This window comes from Arachis hypogaea, chromosome 9 (genome assembly GCF_003086295.3).
Source record: "Arachis hypogaea cultivar Tifrunner chromosome 9, arahy.Tifrunner.gnm2.J5K5, whole genome shotgun sequence".
Classification (NCBI taxonomy): domain Eukaryota; kingdom Viridiplantae; phylum Streptophyta; class Magnoliopsida; order Fabales; family Fabaceae; genus Arachis; species Arachis hypogaea.
This window is the reverse complement of record NC_092044.1, coordinates 105,194,665-105,218,413: the sequence shown is the minus strand read 5'-3', so window position 1 is coordinate 105,218,413 and position 23,749 is coordinate 105,194,665. Positions and strand designations below refer to the sequence as shown.

The 23,749-nt window shown below is 35.4% G+C and overlaps 1 protein-coding gene across 1 annotated transcript; it reads right to left on the bottom strand.

Moving 5' to 3' along the window:
* Window positions 1-13,781: 13,781 nt before the first annotated feature.
* Window positions 13,782-16,853, bottom strand: LOC112711479 (uncharacterized). Its single transcript, XM_025764146.3, has 12 exons — window positions 16,704-16,853; window positions 16,154-16,365; window positions 15,857-15,894; window positions 15,633-15,741; window positions 15,509-15,532; window positions 15,344-15,412; window positions 15,198-15,242; window positions 15,003-15,105; window positions 14,860-14,917; window positions 14,605-14,756; window positions 14,472-14,529; window positions 13,782-14,354 (listed from the first exon to the last, which is right to left on the bottom strand). The coding sequence occupies exons 1-12, from the start codon at window positions 16,771-16,773 to the stop codon at window positions 14,057-14,059; spliced, it is 1,236 nt and encodes a 411-aa protein (XP_025619931.1). The 5' UTR covers window positions 16,774-16,853; the 3' UTR covers window positions 13,782-14,056.
* Between the last annotated feature and the right edge of the window lie 6,896 nt (window positions 16,854-23,749).

Genomic DNA, 23,749 nt, shown 5'->3' with positions numbered 1-23,749 from the left:
CAAAATGTCATTGGACCATTCTGCAGGTGGATCTATTCACTTAAAGAAAACGCCTGCAGAAGCTCAAGAACTTATGGACTTGGTTGCAAATAACTAATTCATGTACACTTCTGAGAGGAATTCCGTGAATAATGGGACGCCTCAGAGGAAGGGAGTTCTTGAAATTGATGCTCTGAATGCCATATTGGCTCAGAACAAAATGTTGACTCAGCAAGTCAACATGATTTCTCAAAGTTTGAATGGATGGCAAAATGCATCCAACAGTACTAAAGAGACAGCTTCTGAAGAAGCTTATGATCTTGAGAACCCTGCAATAGTAGAGGTAAATTACATGGGCAAACCTTATGGAAACACCTATAATTCATCATGGAGAAATCATCCAAATTTCTCATAGAATGATCAACAAAAGCCTCAACAAGGCTTTAATAATGGTGGAAGAAACAGGCTAAGCAATAACAAGCCTTTTCCATCATCTTCTCAGCAACAGACAGAGAATTCTGAGCAGAGCCCCTCTAATTTAGCAAATTTAGTCTCTGATCTGTCTAAGGCCACTTTAAGTTTCATGAGTGAAACAAGGTCCTCCATCAGAAATTTGGAGGCACAAGTGGGCCAGCTGAGTAAGAAAGTCACTGAAACTCCTCCCAATATTCTCCCAAGCAATACAGAAGAAAATCCAAAAGGAGAGTGCAAGGCCATTGATGTAATCAATATGGCCGAATGCACAAGGGAGGAGAAGGATGAAAATCCTAGTGAGGAAGACCTCCTAGGACGTCTCTCAAACAAGAAGGAGTTCTCTATTGAGGACCTAAAGGAATCTGAGGCTCATATAGAGACCATAGAGATTCCACTAAATCTCCTTCTGCCATTCATGAGCTCTGAAGACTATTCTTCCTCAGAAGAGGATGAAGATGTGACTGGAGAGCAAGTTGCTCAATATCTAGGAGCCATCATGAAGCTGAATGCCAAGTTGTTTGGTAATGAGACTTGGGAAGGTGAACCTCCCTTGCTCATTAGTGAACTAGATACATGGGTTCAGAAAACTTTACCTCAAAAGAGACAAGATCCTGGTAAATTCTTAATACTATGTACCATAGGCACCATGACCTTTAACAAGGCTCTGTGTGACCTAGGGTCAGGCATAAATCTTATGCCATTCTCTGTAATAGAGAAACTAGGGATCATTGAGGTACAGCCTGCCTTATTCTCATTACAATTGGTAGACAAGTCAGTAAGACAAGCTTATGGATTAGTAGAGGACGTGTTAGTAAAGGTTGAAGGCCTTTACATCCCTGCTGATTTCATAATCTTAGACACTAGGAAGGAAGAGGATGAATGCATCATCTTTGGAAGACCTTTTCTAGCCACAGCAGAAGCTGTGATAGATGTTAACAGAGGAGAATTAGTCCTTCAATTGAATGGGGACTACCTTGTGTTTAAGGCACACGGCTATCCTTCTGTAACAAGGGAGAGTAAGCATGCAGAGCTTCTCTCAGTACAGAGTCAAACAGAGCCCCCAAAGTCAAACTCTAAGTTTGGTGTTGGGAGGCCACAACCAAACTCTAAGTTTGGTGTTGGGACTATACAACATTGAGCTAATCACCTGTGTGGCTCCATGAGAGCCCACTGTCAAGCTATTGACATTAAAGAAGCACTTGTTGGGAGGCAACCCAACTTTTATTTATCTAATTTTATTTTTATTTAATTGTTATTTTGTGTTTTAGTAGGTTCATGATCATGTGGAGTCACGAAAAAATATTAAAATTAAAAACAGAATCAAAAACAGCAGAAGAAAAATCACACCCTGGAGGAAGGACTTACTGACGTTTAAACGCCAGTAAGGAGCATCTGGCTGACGTTCAACGCCAGAACAGAGCATGGATCTGGCGCTGAACGCCAGTAACAAGCATGGAACTGGCGTTCAACGCCAGAAACATGCTGCATATGGGCGTTGAACGCCCAGAACATGCATCACTTCGGCGTTTAAACGCCAGAATTGCAAGCAAAGGCATTTTACATGCCTAATTGGTGCAGGGGTGTAAATCCTTGACACCTCAGGATCTGTGGACCCCACAGAATCCCCACCTAACATATTCCCACCTTATCTCCTAATAATCCTATAACACACTTTCCCAAAAACCCTTCACCAATCACCTCAATCTCTCTTCCCAATTACCCCCTTCACCACTCACATCCATTATCTCTTTCCCACCCAAACCCACCCTACATAGTCGAATACACACCTCTCCCCCTCTCCTCCATATCTTTTTCTTCTTCTTCTATTCTTTCTTCTTTTGCTCGAGGGCGAGCAACATTCTAAGTTTGGTGTGGTAAAAGCATAGCTTTTTGCTTTTCCATAACCATTGATGGCACCTAAGACCAGAAAAACCTCAAAAAAAAAGAAGAAGAAAAAGAAAAGACAAAAGCTTTCACCTCTGAGTCATGGAAAATTGAGAGATTCATCTCAAGGGTCCATAGCTCAGTAATAGAGTATTTGACTGCACATCAAGAGAGCATGAGGAATTCCCTCATCAAGAAATCCCTGAGATACCTCAGGGGATACATGTTCCTCCACACAATTATTGGGAGCAACTAAGGATATGAGCACCAAAATCACTAGGGATCATGCAACAGAAGCAAGGAAGAAACATAGAGGAGATCAAAGAGCACCATTGGTCCTTCAAGAAGGCGCTACCCTCACTAAGGTGGACTCATTCCTTGTTCTTATTTTCTCTGCTTTTCGGTTTTCATGTTATATGTTTATCTATGTTTTGTGTCTCTACTTCATGATCATTAGTAGTTAGTAACTATGTCTTAAAGTTATGAATAAATTCCATAAATCTTTCACCTCTCTTAAATGAAAAATGTTTTTAATTCAAAAGAACAAGAAGTACATGAATTTCGAAATTATCCTTGAATTTAGTTTAATTATATTGATGTGGTGACAATACTTTTTGTTTTCTGAATGAATGCTTGAACAGTGCATAATTTTGATCTTGTTGTTTATGAATGTTAAAATTGTTGGCTCTTGAAAGAATAATGAACAAAGATAATGTTATTGACAATCTGAAAAATCATGAAAATTGATTCTCGAAGCAAGAAAAAGCAGTGAAAAAGCAAAAGCTTGCGAAAAAAAATTATATTGGCGAAAAAAAATTTGGAAAGAAAAAGAAAAAGCAAGAAGAAAAAGCCAATAGCCCTTAAAACCAAAAGGAAAGGGTAAAAAGGATCCAAGGCTTTGAGCATCAATGGATAAGAGGGCCCAAGGAAATAAAATCCAGGCCTAAGCGGCTAAATCAAGCTGTCCCTAACCATGTGCTTGTGGCATGCAGGTCCAAGTGAAAAGCTTGAGACTGAGTGGTTGAAGTCGTGATCCAAAGCAAAAAGAGTGTGCTTAAGAGCTCTGGACACCTCTAACTGGGGACTTTAGCAAAGCCGAGTCACAATCTGAAAAGGTTCACCCAGTTATGTGTCTGTGGCATTTATGTATCCGGTGGTAATACTGGAAAACAAAATGCTTAAAGCCACGACCAAGACTCATAAAAGTAGCTGTGTTCAAGAATCAACAAACCTAACTAGGAGAATCAATAACACTATCTAAAATTCTAAGTTCCTATAGATACCAATCATTCTAAACTTCAAGGGAAAAAGTGAGATGCCAAAACTGTTCAGAAGCAAAAAGCTACAAGTCCCGCTCATCTAATTAGAATTAATATTCATTGATATTTTGGAATTTATAGTATATTCTCTTCTTTCTATCCTAATTGATTTTCAGTTGCTTGGGGACAAGCAACAATTTAAGTTTGGTGTTGTGATGAGCGGATAATTTATATGCTTTTTGGCATTTTTTTAGGTAGTTTTTAGTATAATCAAGCTACTTTTAGGGATGTTTTCATTAGTTTTTATGCTAAATTCACATTTCTGGACTTTACTATGAGTTTGTGTGTTTTCTATAATTTCAGGTATTTTCTGGCTGAAATTGAGGGACCTGAGCAAAACTCTGATAAAAGGCTAACAAAGGACTGCTGATGCTGTTGGATTCTGACCTCCCTGCACTCGAAATAGATTTTCTGGAGCTACAGAACTCCAAATGGCGCTCTCTCAATGGCGTTGGAAAGTAGACATCCAGAGCTTTCCAGCAATTTATAATAGTTTATACTTTATTCGTAATTAGATAACGTAAACTGGCGCTCAACGCCAGTTCCATGCTGCATTCTGGAGTCAAACGCCAGAAACACGTCACGAACTGGAGTTGAACCCCCAAAACACGTTACAACTTGGTGTTCAACTCCAAGAGAAGCCTTAGCTCATGGATAGATCAAGCTCAGCCCAAGCACATACCAAGTGGGCCTCGGAAGTGGATTTATGCATCAATTACTTACTTCTGTAAACCCTAGTAGCTAGTCTAGTACAAATAGGATAGTTTACTATTGTATTAGACATCTTAGGACGTTTAGTTCTTAGATCTAGGGGCTGGCAATTCGGCCACGCCTGGACTTTTCACTTCTGTATTTTCAACGGTGGAGTTTCTACACACCATAGATTAAGGGTGTGGAGCTCTGCTGTACCTCAAGTTTTAATGCAATTACTACTATTTTCTATCCAATTTGATTTATTACTGTTCTAAGATATTCGTTGCACTTCAACTTGATGAATGTGATGATCCGTGACACTCATCATCATTCTCACCTATGAACGCGCGTGACTGACAACCACTTCCGTTCTACCTTAGACCGGGCGCATATCTCTTGGATTCCTTGATCAGAATCTTCGTGGTATAAGCTAGAATTGATGGCGGCATTCATGGGAATCCGGAAAGTCTAACCTTGTCTGTGGTATTCCGAGTAGGATTCCAGAATTGAATGACTGTGATGATCTTCAAACTCCTGAAGGCTGGGTGTTAGTGACAGACGCAAAAGAATCACGGGATTCTATTCCAACCTGATTGAGAACCGACAGATGATTAGCCGTGCTGTGACAGAGCATTTGGACCATTTTCACTGAGAGGATGGGATGTAGCCATTGACAACGGTGATGCCCTACATACAGCATGCCATAGAAAGGAGTGATAAAAAACTGGAAGGAAGAAGTAGGAAAGTAAAGATTCAGAAGGAACACAGCACCTCCATACACCTATCTGAAATTCCCACCATTGAATTACATGAGTAACTTTATCTTTATTTTCTATTTATTTTATTATCATTATTTAAACCAATAATTTCTTAATCCATTTAAATTCGCCTGATTGGGATTTACAAGATGACCATAGCTTGCTTCATACCAACAATCTCTGTGGGATCGACCCTTACTCATGTAAGGTATTACTTGGACGACCCAGTACACTTGCTGGTTAGTTGTGCAGAGTTGTGACAAAGTATAATTCATGTTTAAGAGCACCAAGTCTTTGGAGCCATTGTTGATGATCACAATTTCGTCCACCAACGAGTCTTTGGTAGGTGGCCCTGGAGTTTTTTAACCCGAATGGCATGACCGTCTAGCAGTATGTGTCGTCAGGGTTACAAACGTGATTTTCTCCTTGTCAGATCCGTGCATGGGTATTTGATTGTACCCAGAGTAGGCATCTATGAAACTAAGGTACTAGTGTCCTGAGGCGGCGTCTACTAGTCCATCGATATTTGGTAGGAAAAAGGCGTCTTTAGGACAAGCTTTATTAAATTTCGTGTAATCGACGCACATTCGCCTCTTGCCGTTTGCCTTTTTGACTAGTATGACGTTGGCCAACCAGGTCATGTAAGGGAGCTCTCAGATGAAGCCTGCTTCAAGTAGGCCTTTGACTTGTTTTCTAACTTCGGATGCTCGATCGGACAATATTTTTCTCCTTCTCTGCGCCACTAGTTTAGCCATTGGGTCTACAGCCAAGTGATGGGACATCAGGTCAAGGTCTATTCCCAACATGTCAGTCGGGGTAAATGCAAACATGTCCTGTTTTACTTCAGGAGCTCGATAAGGTCACTTTTTAGGTTGTAGGATAAGATTTTGTTGATGAATGTGAATTTATCCTGGGTATACCCTATTTGAAGTTTTCTCATGTCTCTTTCTGGTTTCGATCGGGGTTGGTTGTCTTGGAATGCATCAAGGTCGGCAAGAAAGATGCCTACTGCATCTCAAGACCTCTTGTAGAGGGCTAGACTATTGTTGTCACATTCCACCGCGACTTTCCGATTCCTGTCTATTGTTTTAATGGTGCCGTCGTCGGCTTGGAACTTCATGATTAGGAACTTGGTAAAGATGACGGTGGACAGATCGTTGATTGTCTTCCTTCCAAGGATGATGTTATAGGCCGTGAAATCTTTCAGCACTACGAATTCGGAGAGAATGGTCTTCCTCTGGTTCCCAGTATTGATGGTGATTGGTAGCATGATGGAGCCATTTGGTTTGAGAAAATTATCACCAAGCCCGGTTACTCCGTTACGATGGTTTTACAGGTTTTCGTTTTGGAAGCCAAGCATGTCAAAGGCACCTCGGAAAAGGATGTTGGAGTCTGCTCTGGTGTCTATTAGTATTCATTTTATCAGGCCAGTTCCAACTCTGGCCGAGATGACGAAGGGGGCATCCTCTACCAAGGTGCTATACTGGTAGTCGTCAGGGAGGAACGTGATTTCTGCTGGGAGGGATGAGGTCAGAATTTCGTTCTTCACGGCTACTACCCTAAGGTCTTTGTTTAGCGCTGATTTGGATTTTCCTAGTGCATCTTTTCCTATGATCACATTTACTATGATGATTGGTCGATCTCGGGGCTTTCCTGGTGTGTCTGTCACGTCATTCTAGGGTTGCGCCCTTTCTATTCTGGCGATCTTTCTCTTTCGGTCTTTCTCGGCTCTCGGATGATTTTGGAAAACTCTGAGAGTTTGTCATCTCGGATGGCCTATTTGAGATCATCCTTCAGATTAATGCAGTCTTGGGTCCTGTGTCCGTACCCCCTGTGGTATTTGCAGTATAGGCTTTTATTTTCACCTGTTCACTCTTTTAGTTGTTGGACCTTTGGGAGGATGCCTCGGTCCGCTATATAGTGATAAATCTCCGTGATAGGGGTTGGTAAGGGGGTGTAGTTCGTGAACTTTCCTATTTGAGGCGGCTGGTTTGGGGCAGTGGACTTGAAGTGTTCTTTTGGGGTATCTTTAGGTGGTGGATTACTACGAGGTGCCAAGTTGCCGTGTTGCCGTTTATTGGCGGCCACGACTTGGCTTACCTCTTCATCATTTATGTATTCTTTGGCGATCTTTTGGATTTCGTGCATGGTCCGAATGGGTTTGGTTGTGAGGTGTTTTTGGAAGTCTTCCTTCATGAGGCCATTGGTCAGATAGAGGCTAGCACCTGAGTTTGTGAGTCCGTCGACCATTAGCCACTCATCGTTGAATCTGTCGAGGTATTTTCTCATGAATTCGTCTTGTCTTTGGGTGATTCTGAGCAGGCTGATCAGGTGTTTTGCTTTGGCAATTCTGGTCTATGAACTATGCCATAAACTTCTTGGAGACATTATCGAAATTGGTTATGGATCCATTGGGGAGGGCGTTGAACCATTTGATCGCGGGGCTGGCTAGGGTTACCGGGAAGGCCCTGCATCGGACTGGATTAGTGGCTCCCTCCAGGTTCATTTTGGCTTTGAAGGCCGTAAGATGTTCCTGGGGATCTTTTGTCCCGTCATATTTCATATAAGTCAATTTGTCGAAACCTTTTGGGGGTTTGGCTTTTAGGATTTGTTCAGTGAATGGGGTTGCTCCCATTATCACATGCTCACTTCGAATGCACATGGACTCCCGACGGTGTCTTCTGTTGTCTTCATTGCGTCGGTGCTCCGGCTCTCGAGAAGCGTTGCGGTCGCGTTGTTTCCTGTATTGTCGTTTAGGTGATCTGTCGTTCCTGGTTTTGCGATGTGATCGGCTCCTAGAGGTCGAGTGACTGGCGTGCTTCGGCTGGTATCGTTCCTTGGTCGTGACTCGGCCTTCGAGGTCTTATACCCTAAGACAAAGATTTTGGATTATTTGGATTGCCTTTTTTCCTAGGCCATCGGGTGCCCGAACTTTATTTGGCTGCCGCCAGTCAAGGGTTGGTTGGCGGTGTACTATGCATCCTTTCATGGGTCAGGAGGATGTTACCCCAGTGTTCGGGTATTGAAATTCGTGGATTTGAATCGTGGTGATGGTTTGAGGATTTCTCCTCAAGGTTCTCCGTCATGCTGTCACGACTTGGCAGATCCCCACACACGGTGCCAATGTACCTAGATGCCTCCAGTACAGGTTGTGAGATGGATCAGAGACTTGTGAGTTGAGGTTGTACTTGGAATGAATGACTTGGAGCGGCGGGAGTGGATACCTGCAAAGACACTCCGACGCTCAAGTTAGAATGGATTTAAGAGGTGTGTGTATGAGGAATGAGTGACATACTTGAGGAGCATCTGGTTTCTCTTTATATAACTGGTGGGGATTTGGATTCTCTAAAGTTTGAATTTCACTTTAGAGGATAAAGTATGACAGAGAAAAAGAAATCATTTATTTTATAGGTGGGACCGAAAGAAAATATGATAGAGAAATCATTCAACGGTGAGAGATCACACTTTTTCCTCTAAAATAAAAATTCAAAATTTAGAGGATTCAAATTCAACCGATGGTAATTATCTTATCTTATTTAACTAAGATAAAAGAAATATTTAAATTCGAATATTGAGTTAGAATATTAAAAATTACTAATCCGTTTTGAGCCCTAAAGATAGTCCACTCTGAATATCCTGGTTTGTTAACCGTTTTAAGCTGGAACCCGGAGGCCAATCCGAAACAGATACCTTTATCAATCTAAGTTTAATGTTAGCCATTACTTTTCTATTTGAAGATTACATTATATTTGGTCAGACATAAAACACAAAGTCTAGTTTGAGGAATGATTAAAGGCACAAGATCTTAATTCCCCTTTTCCTTTTGTGAGTATATATATTCTTTGGCTTTTCTTTTTGACTATAAAGAGGATTTTTGTGATGCCTTTACTATTATTCCCTCACGCCATATGTATATACACACACTAGTAGTATAAAATATATTTACTGTTGTCTAATTATATTTATTTTTTTAAATAATGATTCATATAATTAATGTAAAAAATAATTATTTTTATTAATATATTATTATATAATTAGATGTAGGTATAAACTTTTTTGACTCTAATAATGAAAAAATGATAAGCAAACAAGTTATTTTTATAATTAAATTTAATCAATTTTTTATGTTTTTTTTTCAACTAATTTTTTTAAATAATTGAATCAACTTAATTAAATTTAATTATTAATATGATTTGATCATGTAATATCATTGATGATAATGCATCAAAATTAAATTGATGTATACATCCCCATACACTATATCTATATACTCGTAATTGAAGCATGTATTATTATTATTTGTACCCTTTTCTTGTTCACTCTCTCTCTACATAATTTTCTTGTTCTCACTCAAATGGTTATCATGCAATGTCGAATGCTCTTCTTGTCTAATGAAAATGACACATCTACTTTTGGTTTTTAACCTTCATGAGTCTTCTATGGCCAATTTGACAGTAACCTTTTATATATATCTCCTTATTGGAAGAGAAGCTAATTAGTGTATATCATTACACAATCTGGTCTTCGCCTATCTCAACAAATTGATATATGTTAGCATCATTTAAAGAAACTAATAATTAATTCTAAATTTCCTTTTTGATATTCTTGCGTAAATACAAAGTTAACGCATTGTATTTAGCCATACAATAAAAATTGCATTTCACCAATTTTTTAATTTTTTTTTTCGTTCAACTTTATTTTAAGAGTAATTACTCAAATCAGTCGTTAAAATTTGTAATATTGTATATTTTAGTTTTTTAAATTTTAAAATATACAAAATAATTCTTAATATTTATTTTTGTTAGATAATATAATTTTCTTTTAGTTTGATCCGTTTAATTGAAATGACTGTTTTAGATTTTTTTTTAATTTTCAAAGATTATATTAAGATTTTTAAACTCCTTCAAAACTGTTTTTATTTCATTTTTTGAATCAAATTAGAGAAAAACTGTATCGTGTAATTAAAGTGTTTAATTTTTAAAAATTTCAGAAACTAATTTAAATAAATTACTCTTATTTTAATGATAATCACATGTTTATAAATCTCATACATCTATTTAATTTTATTTTACGAATTATGTGCCTAATAACTAAACTCTTAAAATTGTGTATATGTAAGAATATTCTTTTTCAAGTATCTTTACCTCAAATATTAAACGCTCCTAAAATGTTATAGATATCATTAATATATGAAAACGTAGATCATTTACGACCAACTTATTATTTTGTTGAGCAGGCTTATATAGTAGGGGCAGAAATTTTGAGATTGTATGCATTTTCCTTTGGAGCATACCTTAATTAATTTGAGTCAAAGAAGGAAGTGGCGGATAGCATATTAACATGTGTGCGTGCGTGCGTGTGTTTCATGTGAAGTTTTTTTTTTTTTTTTTTGTCTTTTCATGTGAAGCCTTTTTTCTAACCTTTACATTTTACATATATAGTTGGTGTGGCTAGTATCTTAATTTTAATCATTTATTCTTGAATTTTATTTGGTGTTTAATACACATTCACTTTTCTTTCTCCAAGAAAAAGAGAATTCAATACATAAATGAATATTATAACATCTTTATTTACCATCAATCAAATATGTGTTATTTCCATGGTCCCTAAACATGCTTAGTGATGCACCCAATAAATCAATGAATGACTATAAAATATTATTAACACCAACGGTATATTAAAAACCAAATATAAAAGAATGGGACAAATTTGAGATAATGGTGGGTCCCTTTTTGGAGCTCTATTTGTACACTAAAGTTCAATTAATCCTTTGAGATCAAAAGGTAGAAGAAAAGAATAACGGCTCATGCTTGCATAAACCTTTTACGACTACTGTTTTGGTAAAGAAAATGGAAAAACAAATAATAAAATAATCTAATATTTGCCGTTAATTTTGTTTGGTTGTCCAGTATCTTTTAATTTGATAAATTAATAATTAATTTATTTCTAATATTTAAGTTTTATTTAAAAATTTGTTATTATTAATATATTTCTTATATATAAAATAAAATTTAAATTTTTAATATTTATTTAAGCGAAAAAATAAATTAACCACTCGGTTATAATATTTGTCATTAATAATAAATCTAGCTAAATGCAACCGTGTGGGTCCTAATACCCTCTTCACACTTGTTTGCTAATACCATAGCACAAAGTAGTAGGATCAAGAATAATGTTGCATACAAGGACAAATTTTCATTTATTTAGCTTTTTAAACAGGGAACAAAAATAGCCATCAAATCTGTATACTATCAATATATTGTGTATATATTTTTCTTCCGTTTATTTATAAAGTGAATATTGAAAGCAACTTTCTGGGAGCCAGTTAATAATTCAATTTTCAAAAGCCAGGATATGTGCCGTATACAATCTGAAATAGTATTTGTAAGAGTAGCCTGCACCCCCATTATATTATTGAGGAAAAAAATATTATGCATGCATTAAAACATATTTAATATATGCTTCGGAAACATAATATTAAAATATTTATTATTCTTATTTTTAGATAAATTTATTAAATATAATAAATAAAAGAAAATATTTACAAATATATTTTAGACCATAGTAGATATCACTTGCTATGCTATGGTTAAGAAGAAACTAACAAAAGGAAGAAAAAGGCTTCCCAATAAAGAAATCTGCATGGGTCTCTAGAAAATAATAATTTGAAAGATTATAAACTAATCTTGAAGTGGGAAGAAAAGTGATGGTGGCGCTCGGCATGCATGAGAAAATGTAATAATTGCTAAACATTATCTTGGGCACAAAGATAAGATTCTCAAATATTATTTTATTTTATTTTATTTGCATTGTGTAATCTAGGATATCATTTTTGTCCATGAAATGAAGTAATATCTAATTGATGAGAAATGGGGAACACATAAACCATACTCATGCATGCAAATGGAATTTTATTTTTGTCTATGAAAATCGGATTAATATTTATTCATTTTACTCTTCGTTATTTATTTAATTAGTACTTTGAATCGCACAACAAAGCCCCATATTTAGGGTGGAAGTGTATTTGTCATTGTTATAATTCTACATATAAGTTTTTTCTCTTTTTTTTTTTTTGTAAACTCTTTTTCCTTTTCTAATGGAAGAAAATGTTACTCCAAAAATTAGTCTTTCAAAATATAATTGTGTTTACACTTTACATTTGTTCTTCACCAATTTATAGCAATTATTGGACAAATCTCAAAGAGGAGGTCACCAATTTAAAGATTCAGAGAACTAATGGGTTGCGAGTAACACGTATTTAGATGAGGTCAAAATTTTTTTGTAAACGAAAAAAATTTGAACAAATTGTCATCTTTAATTATAAAAGATTAAAATAGTGACAATGTTAACCATAAAAAATATCAACTAATTATCTAATTTGAGTAATAACCTTTAATAAGTATTATTTTAGTTTGTACTTTTCATGATTAAAATTATAACGCTCAAATTTTTTTAATAAAAAATAAATAAACATATGTCATAGGATGTGACGTCAAAAGCATCTCATTATTTGCGTATGCAACTCCAAACTATAGAAATATTCTTGCAATTTGAACCAAAGTAATTTGTAAATGGTTAATTAGTTAATATCATTCCTTTTGTTTAATTAAATTTTTCGTTCGTGCGGTAACGCGGTTTTGAGCTTTAGAATGTTGAGCATTGAGCAAAGATTAGCTATTTACTTTTTTTTAATTTGTCCCCTTTTGCATGTGAGGAACCTATACATGGCTGACCCACACAATTAACAATAACCCTTTAAAATGTAATTATGAACCAATTGACAAATTAACACAACTAATCTCATTTTAAAGATACAGATTTGGAAAAAACCTTTTAGCTTTCAATTAATAATTGACTCACTCATACACACTCATTTATTTACCGTATTTTATTTTGAACAGTATAATTATATTTGATGTCTACCAAATATCTTGACATGTTTTAGTAGATGTTGAATTCAAATGACACAATCTCCTCATATTCATTTAAGAGGGTGTGAGTTTGAATTTATCTATCTTTAGTTAAAAATAAAAAGAAAATTCGAAGAACAATGAAGAGTCGAATCAATGTCTCATATACAATAAAAAAAAGTATAGAAAATTAATTTTTAGTAATTTAATATTAATTAATTTTTTTATTTTAAAAATTTTCAGTTTTTAAAAAATTAGGATTTAGAGTTTATATCAAGATTTTTTATTTTAATAAATAAATTAATTATAATAATTACTAAAATAAATAATTTAAAAAATATTTACCAAAATAAATACTTCTCTCTTATCTCGTTTACACAGTAAATGAGACAATTTTACAGTATAAACAAGATAAAATAGATGGACGCAACACATGTATATCTCATTTATAGTGTAAATAAAATATAGTGTAAATGAGATACATGTATTTATAAAAAAAAATATTTTTTTTGAAAATAATAAAAAATATTAATAATATCAATAATATCAATAATCCAAATTTTTAGCATGTAATTAGTACATAAAAAAATTGGTTGAAGAGATTAAAATAGATATATTTGATCAATTAGTACTTAAAAAAATACATAAAAAATTTTAGATTTAAAATATGATTTAGATTGATTTAAATTTAGCTCAACTGAATAAATGGTCTTTCAGATTAACAGGTGTGGTTGTATTTTGGATTTCATAGCAACGCCATATTATCACATTTTCAGATTACTAAAACTTATTAATAAATTAGTTTTCTAGATTACATATGCATGTTAACGAAATTCCTAAAAAAATAGTCTAACTCCTTCAAGTTAATCTTCATGATTCTACTAATATCAGCGGATGCATCAATTGTGCCACGAAATTGGTGTCAATTCACATGACCACATGATCAAGAGAGAGTAAGTACTGAGATATTATCCACCATGCCGTTTAAGTGATGATAGTAACGTAATTAATTCACTGAGAACAGAGACATAAAATTGAGTCATTTAGGTCTACGCATCTTCATATTTACCGGAATTTCCTTGTATGAGACAACCTTCCCAACTGTTTGACGCATCGGACGCCCAACAGAAGATCTTCTAGTTTCCCAAGGATTAGATGTACAGGTTTCTTTGTTTTCTTGTGGAGAAGTTTCACTTGATGTCATTGGAGCACTTTTATCTGACACATTATCAGATAAATGGGAGACAGCAAATTTAGCATCATCAACCTCAAAAGAATCTTCAGTTGCTTCTGGATTTAAGGGCTTAAACCTTCCAGATTGCCTTCTCATACTTTTCCTGTTAACAATTCTCAAAGACATGTGACAGGCTTTTAGTTCTCTCAATTATTCACATTTGTTCAATTAAAGACATTCAAATTCAATCAGACAGGGAACTTCATAAAGTAGTATATACCTTTTCTTTTCGATATTCTTTTTGGCATTAACTTGTTCAGAGTTAGTTGGTCCTGAAGCTGCATGAAACAATATAAATAAGGGATTGATTAAATGAAATGAGAACATAGCCGAGTTAAGTTGAGCAGCATTACATGAAGTATCTTCTCTAGCTTGTTCTTGGTTAACATTGGATCCAAGTGATGTTCGTTCATTTTCATTTGCCATAGTTTCTTCAGAGAAATTGTCTTCAGCTGGTTCAAGTTTCTCACCTTTCAACTTCACAGATTCCCTTCTCATAGAATACCTGTATTTGCATATTCAAGGGACCATATAAGATAACTTGTTCTACAGCAATTGATAGTCCAACTCAGACAATACTCCTGTAAAAGGCAAAGTTAAATTCATACCTCCGGTTCTCAATCTTTTCTTTGGATGTTAATTGTTTAGCAACAGCAGGTGCAGCAGCTGCATGAGAGAAAGGCCTATTTAAATGGGTATCTAGGCTTGTTTTTGTACATATACATGCATAAAGTATGGTCATAGTAGTTACATTGAGATTTGGAAACTCTCCTCCTTTTTGCATGGCAAAGATTATCTTCCTTGCTCTCTTCTTGAAATGATTGATTTGGCTGCTTAATCTGAGCTGCTGCAACCTAAAAGTAGTTATAAAAAGGGAAAAAGTCACGGTGAGCTGGGAGAACAGATAAATCAGCAAAAGAAGCCAACGGGAGATTTTTTACTTTACCTCATTTCCAATACTTTCATGCAACTTTTCTGTTTTCTCTTTTGCCTAGCATAGAAATATTTGACAGTAAAAAACATAATTAAGCCTTTTGTACTTGCTCACTTGCCAATTCATCAACTAGGACAGTGAATATGAGCTAAACTAACCGTCAATTCTAATTTCATAGCTTTTAGAATGCCATTTTTGCCTCCTAGTTCAAGCTGAAGTTCCCTTAGCTAGATGAAAACAAACTCAACTCTCAATCAATAAAACATAACAGAGAAAATGAAAACAGTCGCTGTTATGTGTACCCAATGGTTTTCAAGACTCACCCTCTGTCTACTAGAGTTAAGTTCCTGCATTTCATAGATTACAGAAAATATATCAGTATGGTAAATTTGAATGCATATATCAACACAAGAATAAAAAGCGACTGTTAAAGGATTTGATCAGTACCGCCAGCATTTGACTATTTGTCAGGGCAAGTTCCGCATTTTGTTTCCGTAGATTCTGAAAATTGCTACGAGACTTTTCTAGCTCTGCTTTGCATGATTCTATAATTGTACTGCCAATACAAGTGGAGTAAACTCTAGTAAGTTTAAACAGTTACTAGCATAATTACATTGACCATAAATAGAAGACAGCAAAAACTGGACCAGGTTTACACAAAGGAGTATTACTTTCTGCTAGCTAGAAGCTTCCTCAATGTTGCATTTTCCTTCAAAACAGATTCAAAATATCCATCAGTAGATAGAAGCAGAAAGGAAATAACCAAATGCCCTAAAGATTAATAAGAAGAGAATTTCTGCTAAAATAGTACAAAATGACAGCTTCAAGCTTAAATCATTCTCATCTCTCTTTTTCTTCTTTTTCTCTTAAACACTTTCAATTTGAAACTGATTTTAACATTTTTCTAACTGTCTATTCGTACTGCTTCATCTCATATGAATAGCAACCCTCAATCAATAATTATATACCTTAAGAAGCTGTTCAGTAGAGACTTCAGCTTCACCAAGTGGCACAGACTGCTGTTTCTCCGGCTGCTTTATCAGCTTTTCACACCTCTGTTGTTGTTGCTGCTGCTGCATGTTAGTTATGTCAGCTAGCATTGTCTTCTGGGCACCTCCAACTCCCGCTCCCACAGAAACCGAATCTCCCTTTACCACTTTGCCTCTCTTTGTTTTCTGACCTGCAACTCATTTCCAATTACTCCAACAAACAACATACTTCACACTTAACACCTCAAAAATACCAAATTTACATTCAATTTTTATTTTTCCAAGTTGAATCTAGTAATTAGATGAATGCAGTGAATGAAACTAATAGCTGTGTAACGAAAACTATTAACCTTTAATGCCCTAAACAACGACTCAACTCATCAGAAAGAGGACTCACTATGAGAAATTGGCATAAAAAAAGAAAACCCTAGGTCTATTGAACAGAAATTAAAGATTGTGAATTCAGAGAGAGAGAGAGAGAGAGAGAGGAGGGGAGAGAGAAACCCTAAAGGGGAAAGAAGATTCGTACCGGCTCCAACAACAACACCATCACCACGACATGACTCTGAATCTGAATGGACGGAGATGCCACCTTCCATCGGCGAGACCTCTCTCGCTCTCGCTCTCTCTCTCTCTCTGTGTTTTCGAATCGGATCCAAAGGAGGGAAACTCAAAAAGTGGAATAGTTGAAAATTTAATACGAACAAACGGCTTTCCGAACCTAATTCCGAACCTCTATCCAAACCTCTTTCTTATTACAATTTTTTTTCCAGACATGATTCTTTTATTTTTAGTTGGTCAATAAATTATTGAAATATAAAATAAGATATTCCAACACTTATTTAAGTAAACTAATAAGTTAGCCATTAAACTACTCCTAACTTTTCATTTTTGTCCCAAATTAATGACTTAAAATTTGTTTCTCCCTACACTATATATTTCTTGAAAATTTATTTCTTCCAGCAAAAAATATTATAATTTACTTTTCAATACAATATGAGTGCAAATTTTTTTCCGCAAATAAATTATTATTTTCATTTCATAATAGTAGCTACTTTCATACTCGTTTGTTCAATAATCATGCAATTGAAAATTTTGATTTGACAATAATATAATTTGAAAAAAAATATTGATGCTTCAAAATTAAATTAAAATATAAAAATTATATTTTCTCCCAAAATATAAACTATTTTATGATTTTTTTTAAAGTTATTCACACTGTATTTTTATTATATTTTCATTGATAGTCTAATTTTTTTGTTTTTTAAATTTCTTTGAGAAGGCATAAAGAGATTCATGAAAAGAGAGCATATAAATACAAAAAATTGTCTTAGGTGGAGTAAGTATATTTAAGTTTTTAGTAATTTAGATAAAAATTTATAAAATAAAATAATAAATTACATAAATATCCTTATCTTCTTCTAACAACTATTATTGTTATCATCACATTTACCACTACACCATTAACATTATTAATAATATTATAACCGATTATTATTTTCTTCTTTTTGTATTGTAGGGGTGGCAATATGCACCCTACTTGCAAGTATCCAATCTGACTTAATTCGGTCGAGTAGGATTGTCAATCGGATCTGCAACGGATAGGGTAAAGTGTGGGTAGGGTTCTTGTGTGGGTTAGGTATGGTGTGAGTTGAGCATTAACCCTATCCGACCAACTCGCACATTATATATATACATCTTATATACTTATATAAAAATATGTTTCAAATAAATGTTAAACCAAAAATCTCTCACTAAATGCAAAAGATCCTTAACCATTAAGAGAAGATCATTAATTGATAATTTAATACATTTTTTTACATAAAAGTATGTTCTATTTTAAATTATCATCAAATTATATAATAATATTGCATCTTTTAAGTAACCCGCGGGTAGAGTCGGGTACCTGTAGGTTAAGAACGGGTAGGGTTAGGGTTGGGATATTTTCAACCAGCAGGTAAGATAGGGTTGAGTTTATATAAAAATCTCAACTCGTAGGTAGGGTTAGGGTTGGATCCAAACCCTACCCTACCATGTCTATTGCCACTCCTATTATATTATGAGTACAAGGTCTGATGTGGGACTAATCTTTTCATTTTCTATTATACTAAAATTCTCTTTATCTTCTTAGTTCTAATCCCTCAAAGCTCACATGTTTCTTCATTGAAACTTTCTTTTTAGTAATTAACCCAAGAAATATGAGCTAAAGTTTTCATCTTTATCCCCCGAAATAAAATTTCTTATGAAGGTAGCTGCCATTTATAAATTTGCATAAGCTTTAATAGACTCGTTGTACTCAAAATCTACCAATGACACCATCACCACCACCTAGGTGATTATCGCAATCACACACCACAACAACGGAGCGCACAAGTCGTCGGTGATGATCGTACTGCCGAAAGAAAGAGGAATGACGGAGAAAAATAAAAGAAGGAGGGGATAAAGGACAAAAATAAAATTTTAAAATAGAGTTATTTTTAAAAATATTTAAGTATAAATATAATATTATATTATTAATACAAGTTTTAAATCTTGGCTATTAGTTCAAAAATTCAATGGCCATGATTTATAATGAATCTTAGATCATAAAGAATCAGAATATACTTTTTTTATTGAAGAAAATTCCATAAATACAAATATGTTAAGATTAGAAGTCAAAATATAATTGTGGGGACAACCCTATCTTCAAAGTGATTAGAAGAACAAATTGCTCTAACACGTGGAGAAAAAGGTCAAAATTTGGGACCAATTTCAGCACAATCTTATATAGAGAATTGGAGACGGAAAAAGAATTAATTTTTGATAGTTCACTAAATCCCAAAAATTACTAAAGCAAGCGAGTTAGCCCTTAGTCAGATCATAAAAGATAAAAAGAATGAGACCTTGCAAGCCTATGCTACAACAGATGAAAGCTGGGATTGGGGGAAGATAGCTCGGTTTGTGCCAGAAGACATTATTGACTATATTTGTACTTTTAAATCCTCTCATCCCTTTCTTGGAACAGACTCAATCAACTGGCTACCACGCTCACACGATATTCTTTCTTTCAAGCCAGCATACAAGGACTACTATGTGGAGAAAAATAAGCCTGAACAGATTCATAAATTATGTTAGAAGACAAAGAGTTCCTCAAAGATTAAAATTTTTTTCTTGACTTCTAACTCATAGTGTTTTTTTTACTAATGCTAAGAGAAGAAATAGAGGATTTACAGAGTAAAATTTGTCTGAACCACGCAAGTTGTAGGATACTAACTCAATAGCCCATTTTTTAGTGCATTTGAGAGTCCGAATAGCTTTCTTTGCATCCTCTAGATATTGTTGTGGATCTTCATCCAATGAATCTTCATCTCCATTGAAAGTGGACGAATTCAACTTCAAATACTTCTCAATTGGAGGCTCTTGATCCCCAAATAATTGATGAACTCTATGAGGCTGAGGATTTAGCACATTAGGAAATCCTGCTTTGCTCCTATTTTGATTTGTTAGGATCTGTAGTACCGCATTAAGAGTTTGATTCATTCCCCTCAGTTCAGCTGCCAAGTCTACTTGAGCCACTCCTACTGCGAGGTTTTCTTGAACTCCCTCGCGGGGTACCCCTTCTCTGCGCCTATCAGCTATTCTTTGACTCCTTGGTCTTTGTCAAAGCACTTCAAGTGGCGGAGAAACTGCCCTATTGGATTCAGCAATATCAGAAGCATTAACAGCTCCACCACGTCTTTTCTTAGGAGGCATCTTCCACCTATTGAATAAATAAAGCGATCGGGTCACCAACGAGATACGTATATGGGGTTCAAAGAAAATAGGACAGACAAAAAGAATTATGAGACCAAAAGATTTGGACAACTTCTTATAGGCTCTAGTAACATCACACCTTGTGAAAATGGGGCGGCTTCCATTTGTACAATTGTGATCTTACTACAGGACATTTGCTCTATATTACACAGGAAACCTAAGGCTCTGATACCACTTTATCATGACCCGAACTAAGCCATGACTAGCGCTCAAGGGACAAGTCCCTCAGCAAGCCACACGACCAAATTTTTCAGAAAAACAGACATAATCTCCTCTATCCTTTGGACCTTACCAACATAAATATTATCTTCCTGTTTCAATAATAAACATCCATTTCTAACGACAACAACAACAACATATTCCAATCATATCCACAACTAAACATGTCCAAAATACGCATCATATATATTAAGTTGATAACTAAAGTATATAGTTAAATCCATAAGTCTTACATAACCAAATTATAATTATTATAATTACTATCTAAATAGTTCGAGATTCAAAATAACATAACACACACGAGGATCCTGCCTATGACATATGGAGCATTGACAAATTCTAAGTTTTTACATGAAGGTTCCATTACATATCACATAGCCCTTGGAAAGAAGAAGGGCTCACCGAATGAATAAGATCTACTATGGAGCGGGTGGAATGGAACCTGGAATGACACTTGTATCTGAAAAACATGGGAATATGATAGGGTGAGTTTTGTAACTTAATGAGCAAATATTATATCTATAACCCACACGAGAAAATACAATTTTACCGTGAAAATTATGTTTCTTTCCAAAGATGATAAATTCATATTAATTAATTATGCAAATAAATAGATAAATAATTAAGCGGAATGAACTGAAATGGGAGTTCTCATTGCAGAAGTCAAATCAAATCAAATATTACACACTTAGGACGGCTCTACCTCTAAGGGTAGCCCTTTCCTCTAGTGTGTCTGTACGGTGTAACAGATCCAACGTGTGGCCTTCACATTGGGCTAGCAACGCCCCTGCTAGCTAAGGTCTGAATTAGATGCATCTAAGTTAACGTCATAACCGCCATTAACTACGGTTTTCTAGTCAGAGTCTCCCAACCAATCCAAATCAAATCACTTATAACATATTACTAAATTTCATAATAAATCAAATATATATATAAAAATGCATACTAGAATTTAGTTAAAGTTTCATAAAGTCAAGTAAGAAAATATATGCTTTATAACATATATAAATATCGTCCCATGTATTTATTTATTTTTCTTTATAAAATTATTAATTTTTCAAATCAATATTCATTCCAATGATTCAAAAATCACAAAAATAAAATATTTTCAAATGTTAGAAATAATGTGTCAATTTAAATATTGATAATAATACACTTAAAAATAATTATAGACATAATATCCACTCACAACTTGATTCTAGGGAACCAGAAACAACTCTGAGCACGTCAACAAGCTACCAAGTAATGTCCAATAACTCTACAACTCTAGAAATATGACAATAATGATATTTGTGAGCTATTAATGTTGTCAATTAACATAATCTTACTCATTTTGACAAAAACTCCAAATTCTCTAACCTAAAAATTCTAATTTCGGATTTTGCTATACTCACAAGTATAGAGGTGACAAAAATTTGAGATATAGCTAATTATTGAGTCAAAGAGTTACCTTAAAGCCTCAATAATAATCGGAACTCAAAAGTTGAATACTTTTCTCACTTATTAAGTTAAAACTCCATGATTTGGGGTTGTAATAAATGAAATTTAGATGAATGAAGTTAGAGTAGAAAAGAAGAAAGAAGTGTGATGAAGAAAAGTGAGTTTGATGATAGTATATGATTGAAATAAGAAAATATAAGAAGATGGAAGAGATTAGGAAGATAGGAAGGATGAGGAAGGAGAGAGATGAGATTAAGAAAGGGAGGGGGAAGGGCTTCGGGAGCCTTCCTGAAGGAAATAAGAGGAATTAATAGGGTTACGTGCTTTTCTGTCCCCCTCCTCTTTTTTTTTCTTTTCTCAGTTATAACACTAATCATAGCGGATATTTTACCTCCCTTATAAACATTGCCTCCAGCAAGGTTTGTACTTGTTCTTCTACGACCTGTGTCCATTCTGGTCCAAGCTTCCTGCATTTTTGTTGAACAGGTCGGGAGACCGGATACCTGCAAGTTTATGGGACATCAGGTCAGAATTTATACCAGGCATGTCGAAAGCTTTCCAAGCAAAGAGATCGGAGTTGTCCCTTAACAGTTGTATGAGTTATTGCTTAAGGCTCCTTTCTAGGTTTGTCCCTATGCTCGTCGTCTTGTCAAGGTGATTCCTGATTTGTACTTCTTCTATTTTTTTCTCAGGTTGGGGTCACAATTTTTCTCGAGTTTGAACTCCTCCTAACTCAATGGTGTTGACCTCTTTTCTCCCTGGATTTCCTTTCAAACTGAGGGTCTCGTTATAACATTTTCTGGCCAACTTTTGGTCCCTTTTTCTAGTAGCAATTCCTTCTACTATTGGGAACTTTATGCAGAGGTGAGGAGTGGAAACGACACTTGTAAGTCAGTTTAGGGTTATTCGACCTATCTGGGCATTGTAGGCCGAGTTTATGTCGATCACGATGTAGTCAATGCTCAGGGCCTTTGATATGGTACCCCTTTCGAAGGTGGTGTATAATGAACTATAACCGAGAGGTCGAATCAAAGTATCTCCCAGTCCAAAAAGGCTATCAGAGTATAAGCTTGTTAAAGGCAAGTTTAAACAAAATGTCAGCCGAGCTGCCTTGATCTATCAAGGTTCTATGAAGGTTAGCATTTGCCAAGATCATGGTTATTACAATTAGATCATCATGACTGGGCAATATGCCCTTTGTATCTTCTTTAGTGAAAGAGATGGTGGGCAGGTCAGTCAGTTGACTGTCTTTCCCGACTTGATACACTTCCTTGAGGTGCCTTTTTTGTGAGAATTTTGATATTCTTTCTCCTGCAAACCCACCATTGATCATGTGTATGTGTCATTTTGGGGTGTTAGGAGGGCATTTAGGCCATCCTCCTTCTTCATCCCGCCTTCTCTTCCTTGGATCATTTGACCTGTCAGCTAAGTATTTGTCAAGTCGACCTTCTCTGGCCAACTTATTTATGACATTCTTTAAGTCGTAGCATTCATTAGTGGAATACATGTACAGCTTGTGGTAATCTTAATATTCAGTCTGACTTCCAGCTTTCTTATGCTTAATCAGATGAGGAGGCGGGAGTTTCTTCTTATGGCATATCTCGCGGTAAACATTCACCAGGGAGACCCTTAGAGGGGTGTAATTGTGGTACTTTCGGGGATTCTCTACATTTTGCTCCTCTTTTTTCTTGGGTTCCCTTTCTTTGTCCCGAGCATGGTAGTAGGGCAAGTTTATCCGTGGAGAAGGTTCTCTAAGTCGGGAATTTTTTTTTATATTGATGTATTTTTCTGTCTGTTATTGGACTTTATTCAGAGAAGTCGGGTGTCGTTTAGATATTGACTGGGAGAATGGTCCTTCTTTGAGGCCATTGACCAAACCCATAATCACAGCTTCGGTTGGCAGATTCTGGAATTCCAAGCAAGCTTTATTGAACCTTTCCATATAGTCGCGGAGGCTTTTCCCAACTTCTTGCTTTACCCCTAGCAAGCTCGGAGCATGCTTCGTTTCGTCCTTCTGGATGGAAAATCTAGTAAGAAATTTCCTGACCAAGTTGTCGAAGCAGGTTATCAACATGGGTGGCAGGTTATCAAACCACTTCATGGCCGCTTTGGTCAAAGTAGTCG

Coding starts and splice junctions, on each gene's coding strand:
- LOC112711479 (XM_025764146.3), bottom strand. CDS start 16,773: ATGGAAGGTGGCATCTCCGTCCATTCAGATTCAGAGTCATGTCGTGGT. Junction 15,895..16,153: donor CTACTGAACAGCTTCTTAAG/GTATATAATTAT, acceptor TCTGTTTTGAAG/GAAAATGCAACATTGAGGAA. Junction 14,757..14,859: donor GAAAAGATTGAGAACCGGAG/GTATGAATTTAA, acceptor ATGCAAATACAG/GTATTCTATGAGAAGGGAAT.